Raw genomic sequence first — 12,859 nt, 5'->3', positions numbered from 1 at the left:
ATTTTTTTAAAAAAGGTTTAAAGATTATAAACAAAAACAGTAAAAGTAGCTTTAGCTGAAAGTAGATTTTATTCACATTCAGAGGTTTTGTATTTTATTTAAAACATTTCTTAGTACAGGTGAAAGTTATTATCACAATAATTTCATTTAAAAAATAGTTAAAAACCTATTTAATTATCTAAAATTAAACAAGTTACTCGTTGTCAATGATAAGTTTTGCATCCGTAGCCATTTTTAAAATTTTAAATTATTTTTAAGTCTACTGCGCATGCGTATAATAACTTTCCTCTTACAAACGACCGTGTATCTTTAAAAAATATTTTTTTTATGTAAATAGTAAAGTTCAAGCTATCTTCTGAATTTTGGAGCGTAAGCTAAGTAATCCCTTTGCGATTCTTTTCTTGCTTATAACTTTGTTATTTTGTTTCTTGGTTAATAAAGATTCACTGCCTGATGCCTTTAAAATTGAGCGAACTTTGTCCACAGCAATAAGCCTATTTTGTTTTTCTTCCTCGTCGTTGTAGCGGTGAACAAATTGTTGCATCACTCCAATTGCCCTTTCAGCGTGATTGTTTACACAAACAATACTTTTTGCAAAATTTAAAAATAATCTATATGTTGATTGCGTGTGCCAATACTGAGGTGGCAAGGTCAGCCAATCATCAATTCGTTGATCTTTTATTCCGATCATTTCAAACATTAACCAGGAGAACTCATCAACCAAAGAAGCTAAGCTAGGAATTTGCTGATGAATGTTAAGTTCAATTTTCAACAATTTTTCTATATCTTTTTTTTGCTTATTTTTAGTTTTAAAGTAACATGACTTAGGTTTTGGAAATGATAATATTGCAGCAGCAATTTTTTTCTTTTCTTCGAGTGCAACACCATCATCCAGCAAGGCTAAAGGAATCAGAGTTGAGTCAAGATACCATGTATGTTTAAATAAAGAATTCAACACAGCATCAACAGCAAATGGTTCTGCACATACTGCTTTATACTGATGCATTTGATGAACAGCAGTTACATCCATAAAAGGAGCTTTGATTGTATCATTTGATTGCAGGTACCACTTTGCATAAAAACAAGCTATAAATTCAGTAATTACCTTAATATGTTCTCTATTTTTTTGAACAAAATCAATTTGAGTTGAAAGAATTTACATTTTTAAATAATATATAGATTTGCCAAGAAATCTTGCATGATGAACCGCTCCAGTTTTTCGAATTTTAATGATAGAAGGAGAAAGATAGCTGATCACTAGCTCTGCAAGTTCTTTTCTATCTTCCCTTACAATATTATTTCTCAATAAGTAAGATCTACAATACTCAAGAGATTCTGTAGCAGCTTTTTCAACAACGGTTCCTTTAATTTCCTCCCAACCAAATTTTACTAACATAGATGGGTTGTACTCAAAATTAGGCTGCTCAAACAAGTTTTTGAAATGTTTAAACAAAGGGTTATCGGGGGCCGTAGTTTTTTCATTTGTTATAGCCTCAGAAAAGTGTGTTATTCTCAACCCAGAAACATGATGTCTGCAAGCTAAAATAATTAGATACTTATTTAACTCAGTAGATATTCTTATTAAAGATCCTTTATGTATTCCTGTATTGCTTGATGTGGTATCAAAACAAAGTAATCCAATCTTTGATTCGAGATTGCACTCTTTTAGGACTTTCATTACACCATTGTACTGATCTTCTCCAGATGAAGAGGGTAATGGCGTAACTCCGAGAAGATGGGAGTCATTACCAATAGTTGCCAGAACAGCAAGTCTATCATGCTTTAATTTTTTTCCATCAAAATGTATAATGCATGGGTAGGGAGAAGCTCGGATGCTAAGTTCGACATCTTCTTTAGCAATAACTGCCATTTCATGAGCTGTTTGTTTCATCTTTCTAGATGCTGTTGACCTACTGCAATTTACATTTGTAAGATCAACCCCAGAACTATCAAGGATTGCAGCAGTAACTTTTGTCAAAACGTTAGGAGAAATATCAGTAATTGTGGCAATTTGAGCAACATTACCAGAAATAATATCTTTTGGAATCTCAGCTTTTATAAGACTACTTGACTCTATAGAACGCCGATATCCTGGTTCAAAATCGGAATCAAAGGATGAATCTTCGCTGGTGTCCGTACCAAATTCTAACTCTGAACTTATTTCTACTGATTTAGAAGCATTTTTTATAGATGGATTTCTCTTTCTTGTATTCTCCGAAATCTAAACAGTATACATTATAAAATAAAAATTAATGTACCCAAAATAAAAAACAATGAAAAATTGGAGAAGAGTGAGCAATGATAGGAGAGTTTTTAAATTCAGAAAAAAGGTTTATAATATGGATTTATATTATAATATATAATACCTTCTCGCTATATTTTTTGTCTTCAGGCCCTAGAAATAACTTTCTGTTGTGTTCTTGATCGTATAAAAATCTAGGTCCTCTTTCCTATCTTGGTCTGATCTATTCTTGTCCTTCTTTATCCAGTTTTGTAAGTCAGCTATTCCTGCCCAAAAGATTTTTCCCAGATCCTTTCTAAAGTCTTGTTGCTTTTTTAATTCTAAAGACGACCTCCTGTGCATGTTTTTTTTCAAATTCAAATATTTTTTGTTCAACTTATTCAGCTTTTGTATCAAGTTATTATCTGATTGAAGAGGGAATCCAGCTTTAAGCCAGGGACCCTTTATTTTGCTTAGAATACACCTACAATGCAGTTCAACACATCTCTCGTATTTTCTGTCTTTTTTTACCGAGCATGGAATTATCATTGACTTTTTTGATGTTTTAGAAAGCGTCGACTTATTAAAAGCTATGTGTTGTAAAATATCTAATCCAGATGGCAGTTGATCAACTAAAGTTAATAACAAAAATATTCAGGTTGAGTTTGCTCTTGTACAATGTGAAACCTTACAGTCATAAGATTTCACATTATAAACTATAATCTTATATCCTAAACTAGATATTTAAAATTAAAAAAAGCTCAAAACAAATTTGTTACTTGGTATTGCTGGTTTCACTTTCTCAATAATAAAATGTTTGTTTTTTTTCATTTTTATATTTCGCTTTTCATTGCCACTTTTTAATAGTTTCTTACTTTTATTTGTACCTGAAACTTTCATTTTTTGTGACTCTCCTTTGTTTTCTATTAAATTTTCCATTACAATTTTTAAAACTATTTTAAAAGAAATGACATTCACTAACATCAAAATATGAGATGAAACTAAAATGTTTACTGCAGAATTTCGCAATATACATTAACGTTAATTTACAATTGTCAGTTTTTTCTTTTTACAAGTTTTAGACATGTAATAAAATTGTTTATTAAGTGAGAACAAAAGAAAAATGCAAACAAAGTACACAAATCAAATAAAAAAGAACATTAATAATTAAAAAACCAAACGATGTGAATGTAAACAAATACAATAAGTACGAATTATTGCGCATTCTTTTTTGTTAAATGCTCATATTTTCGTTTTTTTGCATAAAATCGTTTTAAATTTAAAGAACTTTTAAGAAAAATCACGGATACACATCAATTTTAAAAAAAAGTATAAATTATTATGAGCACATTAAAAAAAAAAAAAAGTTAAAAATATTAAGACTTACCTTGTGCTCAAAGCCTTGCTACGAGGGTACTATTTGGGGCGTTTTTAGGGGGGTTTTGACGCTTGAGCACAAGGTAAATCTCAATATTTTTGACTTTTTTTTTTTGTAATCGTATTTTTTTTACATTTGCCCTAAATTTAACTTGTTGTGTATTCGCGTTTTCGAAATTTTTATTTTTTGAACACCCCTAATGCGGCCATTGGAGAAAGATCCATGAAGCGAGTTAAAACTTTCTTCCTTTTGGAATTTAATTATTAGTTTAGATATATTACATAAAGAATCATATGAAGATAAATAATAATCGTTAAGATCATCTTATTATTGAAGTAAGTATATAAAATAGTTATATATACATTTTTATTAGATAAAGTAAAAAGGATTTAAATTTTTATTAGATAAATTAGAAAGGATTTAAATTTTTATCAGATAAAGTAGAAAGGATTCTAATTTTTTAAATCGTTTATATTTTGTTTGTTTTAGTTTTTCATTTTGCAGTTTTGTTTTTATTATCTTATTTTTTAGAAGGAAAATAGGGGTATGTATGTTATTTAAAGTTATACTAATGCTATTTCCATAAAATGGTTATTACTACATTGAAATTTCTGTGATGCTATTAACTATTTTTGTTCTTTTTTAGAAAATTTAGAAAAGTAAATTAAACTTTTGTGCCAACACTGACATGGCATGTCACATGTTATTGTATGAAAAGGTTAAATTTTGTTATGAGGATTACAGTTCTTATGAAGAAAATAAAGAAGGTAAAGAGTATTGATTGTAAATAAATATTTTGTATCTTTTTAAACTTTCTCGCATCATTTTTAAAATTTTTGTTTGCACATGTTTATTGTTTGCATATATGCTTATTTGATATGTATGTGTATTTGGTAATAAGTGCTTTATAGTTGTTTTATCAATGTGTTTTTATCATAATGTAAAGTGTTTTTATTGTTTGTGTATGTATTATATGTGTTATGTAATTGTTTTAAAAGTGTGTTTAAATATGTATGTAAGGAATATATTTAACCTTATATACATATTTAAACACATTTATTGTGTTTATAGTTGGTACATATGTTTATATTATGTTGTTTCTGTGTTTTCAAAGTGCTGTGACTTGGTAAACATCTACCTGAAAATCAATTATTGTATTTTAGAGAAGGAGCAGAACAAATGGCTTTAGATTGTGCAGCTCAACGTGATACGCACCTAACGGCATGGTTTAAGTTAAATACTGAAAATGAAAGAGCACATTGCTATTCTTATGTAGACATTCCTTATCACTTTATATTTGATGATAAACATTGTAAATGGATGGTTAGACAAAGGGGTGGTAATAAAGTGATAGTAAGAATGGATAAAGTTAATCCAACTGGAGAATTGTTTTTTCTTAAACTCTTTTGCAAGCAAAAAGAGCAACATCTTGGGAGGATGTGCGTACTGTTAATGGTATTGTCCTTGAAACGTTTCGTGAACCATGTGTTTTAAAAGAATTGTTGTAAGATGACACTGAATGGCAGAATACTCTTTCTGAGGCGGTTTTAACACGTATGCCAAAGCAAATTAGACAGTTGTTTTCAATTATTTTGACTTTTTGCGAATCTGACAATCCTTTACATCTCTGGAATACATCCAAAGCTTTTATGATGGAAGATTTTATTCACCGCTCAATCCCACTTCTAATAGCTGAACAAGCTACTCTTCATCAAATTGAAAAGATTATTAATCAAAGTGGTAAAATGCTGACCGATTACAATCTCCCTGTTGTTGATGAGTTTATTGGCTTAAATCTAGAAAATTTTGATGAAAATGTTCAACAACTGAAATAGTAGAATTGTGTATAAACACAACACAAAATAGTAGAATTGTGTGTAAAATGTTCTTTGCATTGGCAATGGGTGCAGAAGTTTGCATTAACTGATAATATGAGAGTACAAGGTGGGGAAGGTGAATTTTCCCAATGGCTACTAAAACTTGGGAATGGGACAATACCTGTCAAAGAGGAGGATCCTTTTAAAGATGCATTAAAATACCAAATCAGTGCATTATTAGAGAAAATGAATCAGTTGTTGAAAAGATTTTTGGAGATGCTGAACAAAATGATTATTCTAAACGCGTGATTTTAACACCAACTAATGTTGATTCATTATCAATCATTGAAGAAGTGCTTGAATGTCTGCCGGGTGAGGTCAAAATTTATTTAAGTGCTGATCAAATTGATACTGATGACCTTAATGAAAGAAATAAAGAAAAATGTTGAGTTTTTGAACAGCTTAACTCCTTCAGGTATGCTACCTCATTGTTAAAAATTGAAAATTGGTTGTGTAATTTTGCTACTTAGAAATTTAAATCTCAAAGCTGGGTTATGTAATGGTACTAGAATGAAAGTTTGTGCTCTTCAAAATAATTATATTGATGCAGAGGTTTTGACAGGTGTTTCTGGTGGTTAATGGGTTTTTGTTCCTCGAATTCAGTTGGCTCCATCAGATTCTAATTTACCTTTTGTTCTGAAACGTTGTCAGTTTCCTGTTAGATTGGCTTATTCAATGACAATTAATAAAAGTGAAGGTCAAACATTTGATAGAGTTGGGGTATATCTCAAAAAACCGTGTTTCTCTCATGGTCAACTATATGTTGCATGTTCAAGAACTCTAGGGCATTTAATAGTTTGTTTTTCAAAATTGATAAACATCTTATTCAAGGTATGGTGGGTGAAAAGTGTTATAATAGTGTTATATTTTTTTTATTACTTTAATATTTTTTTCATAGTTTTTGATAAATATACCTGTCATTTAATATGTTTATATGTGTTATATGAAACCATATTTGTTTATAGCTGTATATATGTTTAAGTTATGTTGTTTCCATGTTTTCAAAGTGGTGTGAGTTGGCATTATATTGAGCAAGATTGATAATGTGTATGGGAGATTATGCAACCTTGATCTTTAAATCTAGGGTGTTTTAATGTCCTAAATTTGAAGTAATTGAATAACTAATATTTATTATAAAAACAAATATACTTTTATGTAGTTATATCGTCCCCTCAGTATTATCTTGTTCTATGTCGCTAAACTATGGTTTTGAAAAAAAGGCATTTGAATTTTCAAAAGCCCTAAAAATGTTCAAAATAAACTTTGCACCAAATTTTGTTATTATAAAATTGTCAAGGTCAATATATAATACCCTTATAAACCATTTTTAGAAAATTATTGTGTATTTAGTGTTTAAAAAAATGATTTTTGACTTTTGAGATATTACTGACAAACTTTACAAAATACAAAAATTGTATAATGTTCTATGTCAATTTCTTTGGGTTTTTTTAATTATAGTTTGTCCAAACATGCACAAATGTCTTATTTGGTGAATGTTTTGAATGTATTTCTTACCAAGGACGGATACAAAGATGGGACTATCCCCCTCCCCCCTATCTTAAGAATTATCAATCTTTAAAATATTATTGATAGAAATTTAAAAAAATAATAAAAATACAAAATATTATTTTGCAACATTTGAATTTTTGGCAAAAAAAAGTTAGTTATATACACATTTAATATATTTATTAGTAAACTAATTTATAAGCATTTTTTACGCTCTTCGCGTGCATCTTATTTTTGTTCAATATGACTTAGATGCTGAGCCCGTTCACAATCATTTAAAGTACCTTCAGCACTTTTGATTTTAAAAAATTTACACTAATTACACCTTTTTTTCTTTGCCGGAAAGAATTATTGAACTTAGTTAGAAAAATGATCAAATGAAACAGTGGTTTTAGCTGAAAAAATCATTTTTTTTGGTCATATAACCCCCTCCCCCCTAGGACAATGACCTGGATCCACCCCTGTTTTAGACATTATTTGGTTGCGTTCAAGTAAAACATTTTTTTTTTCATGAAACAATTATATTAAGACATAAAAATAATTAAGAAAAGTACATGGGAGATGCACATGAATTACTAAACACAAAGAGTTGCCATATAATTTCTATCAATCTCAGCCATGTAGGGCATCATTTTTTTAATATCTTCATTCTTTTCTTTTGAAAGTAAGTGGCTTTTTTTGGTCTGAATTGACAGTTTTGGTGCAGTTATGGGATATGCTGTAGATTTCTTTTTTCTTAATGATTGGGCACCTGCAAAAACTGAGGTGAAGCCGTCTGCATGTTTTGTTTTAAATGAAACAGTAAAAGGATGATTGGAATAGTATTTTAATTGCTTTACTTGAGTAAAGGGCACTTTGGTAAAGTTATAGCTTTTAGCTCCAGCTTGAATATTTAAAAAATCAACATCTTTCATCTGCAGGATATTGAAAGGTTTCTGTCGCCTAACAGACTTTAGTATTCTGATCAGACCCAGTGGACTGTATACCTCAGTTTTTTTTAATTTTTGGTCAATGCAACCTCTTGAACACAGCCATGTCCGCTTGCAGAAAACTTTTGAGTGATAGATTCAACATCAGAATGAGCATTTAAAAAATGCTTTATTGCCGTGCTCATAATACTGTTTCTATTTTGCGGAACGCAAGAATCTGACCATAAAATGAGGTTCTTAAGTTGTGGATGGGTGGTAAGCACAGATTCTAAAATTCGTAGGATTGCAGATGCCAAATCATTTCCGGCTCTGCCAGATTGGCTTTCAGACCAGATACAACAATAAACATCTTTATCTAAAGAAAGATGTGCTGTCATGTTATAAACAGATAGCTTCCTAAGATAAAAGAAGTTGGATATCTCAGCCTTGGGAACTGTTAAAACATTTTGTAAATCAAAACAGAGAACAGGATGTCCTGACTGTCTGTCTTTTTTGCGCTCTTCGCGTGCATCTTCTTTTTGTTCAATATGACTTAGATGCTGAGCCCGTTCACAATTACTTAAAATACCTTCAGCACTTTTGATTTTAAAAATTTCACATTTATCACACCTATCTTTTTTTCTTTGCTGGAAAGAAATATTGAACTCAGTTAAAAAAATTTCAGAGTATAAGTGCTTTTTAGCCGGTTGAAATCGTTTTTGCTGACAAAAGTCTTGGTAAAGCTCATACAGTCGACTAATAGACAATTCAGACTCAAAGTATTTTCTATTTGTATTAGCACGGCAATAGTGCGAGTCTATAACCGGAATGCTATATATGTGTTTCCTAACGCCATCTCTGACCGCGTCAGGAATTTTCTTTTTTGTATGTTTACCTTGTTTTCTTGGGGTAGGCGTGTTTGTATCTGTTTGGAAATGTTTATAAAAATATGAAATTCTTTGTTGGCTTATGTCAAGAGTGTTTAAAAAGAAAGGTTTGCAAACTCTGATGGGAATCCCTGCCAGGTGAAAAAAGTAGGCAAATGAGTATTGCCGCCTCGATGAAATTGCAAGTGTTCGTTTAGTTTTTTTCACAATACGTGTTGTATTTTCACTATAAAAGTGTGCTTTGAGGTCATCATTGAGTCCCCAAAATTTGTTAAATAGTAACTCCCGTTGCTCTTGCGGAAAATAAATGTGGCATTTAAATTTACAGTTAGTACAGTCCTTCTCATTATTGATCTCTCTCTTTCTTCTTATCACTTTATTCCTGCTTTTATACTCCTGGCCAGCTTGACGCCTTTTTTTATTGACATTGCATTTCCAACTATCTGGATTTCTGGTTCTTTTACGTCCAACTTTTTTTTTTGTCGAGAGTTGCTCTATTGGCACAACTATTTCTAAATCCGTATGTAGTAGCTTATTGTGGAAACTTGAATCGACACTGTAGAAATAAAAAGTATAAACTTTAGCTACATTTAAAAACAACATAATATTAAAAAAAAATCAAAAATTAATGACAATTGGAATTTCATAAGCATCGTAATTAGCAGGGTAATATAAGTTATTTTTTACAGTTAGGAAATAAATAATATAAAGAATTTAGTCTTACTTAAAGACTTTGTACAATATATATATAGTTATTTAAAGGCACAATATATATAGTTATACATATAGTTATATATATATAGTTATACATATAGATTTATAGTTAGTTAACTACTATTACTGTGTATGAGAGCTAGTCTTAAGTTAATTTAACCCTTTAATGCACGATATTTATATAATAGTTGATAATGCACGATATAATAGTTGACTATTTTATCGTTAAAAGAACATAAAATGGAATCCAATTATCGGAAAAATAAAATTTTCCTTTTTATTTTCAAATTTTAAAATTACCATAGTAATAGAAACTACTTACGAGTCGGTATTAAGTAATTAAAAGTCAACTGTTTCTTTTGTAACTAAACCAATAAACTTACTTGACGACATTTTGAAAATATCAAAATAAAAAGTCACGTGACTTGCGCTACAACATTGATTTGCAGATTTGGGCATTAGAACATTATAATACTAAAATGTTTTAAAAAAGTGAAATAGAATAAGATAAAACTAACAAAATACGTAAAATTGTAATTAGAACAAAGTCAAATTGAATAAATCTTGACGAAGCAGAGAAGGTATAATTTATTGATAAGTGGAAATAATACATTATACTTTTTTAAACAATAAAAATTAGTTTTTGCAAAAAAAAAAAAATTTGTAGATAGAACAAGATAATACTGAGGGGACGATATGTTTAGTAAAAAGATAAATATATAGTTAACTTTAAATTGGCTTTCTACTTTTGCCTTTCATATTTTAATTTGGTTTGTTATTTTCGCTGGATTTTAGGATCAAGGGTGTAAATATTCTATTGTTATGTGTTATTGTTGTGATGTTTTGTGTTGATAGACTGCTTGGCTTACCTTCACGTTGGTGTCTATTGTTAAAAATGAATAATGGGTAGTTTCATTATTGGAACTTACTGCTTTTATTTACTAAAAGCCAGCATTATGCTAAAAATGCAGTTTATACAGTGGTTTTCATAAATTTAGGCGCACTCAAATTTGAGAATAGAAACTTTTAGTCTTTTAAGGATAAAACAATAACGAAAAAAGAATTCGGTTTAATTTTTTTTTCTATTTATTAGATAAATACATACAGAATACAAAATTTACAAAAAAATTACAAAAAAAATACAAATACTAAGTAATAATTAGGTACAACTACATGGTGTTAAAAAAATAAGACAAAAAAAATTATTCATAAATTTAGACGCACGATACATTAGGAGGCGTAATTTATGAACCAATTAATATTTTGTGTATCCACCTTTTGCTTTAATACAACTAAGAACTCTTCTAGGCATAGACTCAACAAAATTTTTGCACATCGTTTGTAGGACCCTATACCAGGTCTCCTTAAGGATGTCCTTCAGCTGGCCAAGTGTGGAAATTTAAACCTTTGCCAATTCACGGTCAATCCAAGCCCAAATGTTTTCAATTGGGTTCAAATCAGGTGAGTAAGGAGGCCACGGTATTGTCTTGATATTATTATCGTTGAACCACTCCTTTGTATTGTATGTAGTATGTGCAGTAGCGCCATCTTGTTGAAGTTTCCATGGTTTATCATGGAGCATAAGCAGGTCAATTGATGGAATTAGGTTGTTTTCCAGTACTTCTACGTATATTCTGGAGTTGATTCTTCCAGTGTATGTTTGGCGCATACCAACACCTTTGTAATTGAAGCATGACCAGATTCCTATCGACCCTCCTCCACTTTGTACAGTCGGTCTAATGTCCCTGGCGTAATACTTTTCGTGAGCCATTCTTTTGACTGTTATGTTAGATTTGCGATTGATAAGCTCAAAAAAACTATGTGGAGTGATGAGAGTAACTTTTACTCTCATCACTCCACATAGTTTTTTTCGATTGTTCTATTGTCCAATACCTTCTTTCACAACACTATTTTAGTCTCCTTTGTTTATCATATGGACGCAAGAGTTGTTTCTTTGAAGCAGAGTAGACTTCAATCTTGTATTTGATAAGTATTCGGCGGACTGTACTTTTAGAATTAGATGCATTTCGCGTTGTATTGAATTCTGTGTTCAATTCTTTGTAACTAATTCTTGGATTAGCTCTGACAGCTCTAAAAAGGGCACTATCGTTCTTTCTGGTGGTTGATAAGGGTCTACCTGGCCTCGTTTTCTCGCTGGCACCACGAGTATGAAGAAAGTTTTGCTTCGTTTTCCAAACGCATTTCTCAGAAACTCCAATTAATCTGGCGATTTCTCTATTACTTTTGATTCCTTCTTTGATGTGAGCAATAATTTGCCATCTTTCAGCTTGAGTGATACGTCTTTTGCCCATTTTTCGCATCTTTTTAGTGCAAAACTAAATTAACTTTTGTTTATTTATTAAATAATGATTAACTAATTCATGGTAAGTTATATTTATATAAGGTTTTTTGACAAAATTAACTAATTTAGGCCTATTAATGAGAAATATGGGAAAAAAAAACTAATTAACTATCAACTAACAAGATATAAGACTTTTTTGATTGTGCGTCTAAATTTATGAAGTAAAATCAAGCTTATCAATTAACTTTTTGTGTTAATTGGTATAGAATGAGTAATAAATATCCTGTAAAAAAAATTAAGGTACTTTATAACAGAGTTTCACTTCCTCTACTAATTTATATATCAAACATAGCGGTAGCACTTTTACTTTCTTTTTATTTTAAGCATTTTCTTACATACATGTAAAAAAAAATGAGTGCGTCTAAATTTATGAAAACCACTGCATCTTAATTTGATTTTTTTTTTTTTTAAGTTAATTTTAGTATTGTTAATCCTTTGCACTTCGAAACAGATTTTATAGTTACATTTTCGATAAATGTTTATATTAAATGCCATGTCAAAATAGGTTTCTATAAATAGGTAAATAGATTTTCAGTTTTTATGTGGTTTTTTTTTTTTTTTCTTTAAGATTTACGATTGACGCATTTATACGATTTATAAAAAGAAAACCTGATTACCTTTTATTGTAAATTTTTATCAGTTAAAATGATATAAATATATGCAATTAGTTCAATTTTTTTTTAATTTTCTCTATTTTGTGCCTAATAATATTTGTTGTACGTAACTTAGGGGATCTTTATAAACGAGGGGGGAATATTGTAGTTTTGCGCATTTGTCAAATATTGAGTTACTTAAATTTTATAAGGTGTTTAACTAATTAATTAGCTTAATTTTGAGGAAAGAAAAATTCTTATATATGTTAAATTCTAAAATCATTGTTTCACATTTTATTATTCTGGTAAAAGGTCTTCATCAAAAACTTGATAACTCTTAGTAAAAATAACTCTATTCTCCTGACCACCATTAAGGCAAAAACGGGGAAGGGAGGTCCTTTATTATTGCCAAA

At 29.9% G+C, this 12,859-nt stretch overlaps 1 protein-coding gene, 1 long non-coding RNA gene and 2 pseudogenes across 3 annotated transcripts; 1 reads left to right on the top strand and 3 right to left on the bottom strand.

Annotated features, from left to right (window-relative positions):
- Positions 1–343: 343 nt before the first annotated feature.
- Positions 344–1,997, bottom strand: LOC149885692 (uncharacterized; annotated as a pseudogene).
- A 1,792-nt stretch (positions 1,998–3,789) lies between these two features.
- On the top strand, positions 3,790–6,764 carry LOC149885691 (uncharacterized). Its single transcript, XR_016454361.1, has 3 exons — positions 3,790–3,934; positions 4,246–4,366; positions 4,763–6,764. It is a non-coding gene; the product is annotated as an uncharacterized LOC149885691 (long non-coding RNA).
- Positions 6,765–7,490: 726 nt separating this feature from the next.
- Positions 7,491–9,950, bottom strand: LOC145193970 (uncharacterized; annotated as a pseudogene). Its single transcript, XR_016454296.1, has 2 exons — positions 9,814–9,950; positions 7,491–9,333 (listed from the first exon to the last, which is right to left on the bottom strand). The product of XR_016454296.1 is annotated as an uncharacterized LOC145193970 (transcript).
- Positions 9,951–11,398: 1,448 nt separating this feature from the next.
- Positions 11,399–11,803, bottom strand: LOC149885690 (uncharacterized). The gene has a single exon (XM_090094240.1). It carries the CDS (start codon positions 11,801–11,803, stop codon positions 11,399–11,401), a length of 405 nt encoding a protein of 134 aa, XP_089950366.1.
- Between the last annotated feature and the right edge of the window lie 1,056 nt (positions 11,804–12,859).

This window comes from Hydra viridissima, unplaced genomic scaffold (assembly GCF_058129835.1).
Source record: "Hydra viridissima isolate aposymbiotic clone 2 unplaced genomic scaffold, HvirCarnegie_v1 scaffold_7, whole genome shotgun sequence".
Classification (NCBI taxonomy): domain Eukaryota; kingdom Metazoa; phylum Cnidaria; class Hydrozoa; order Anthoathecata; family Hydridae; genus Hydra; species Hydra viridissima.
This window is presented reverse-complemented; position numbering and strand designations above follow the sequence as displayed.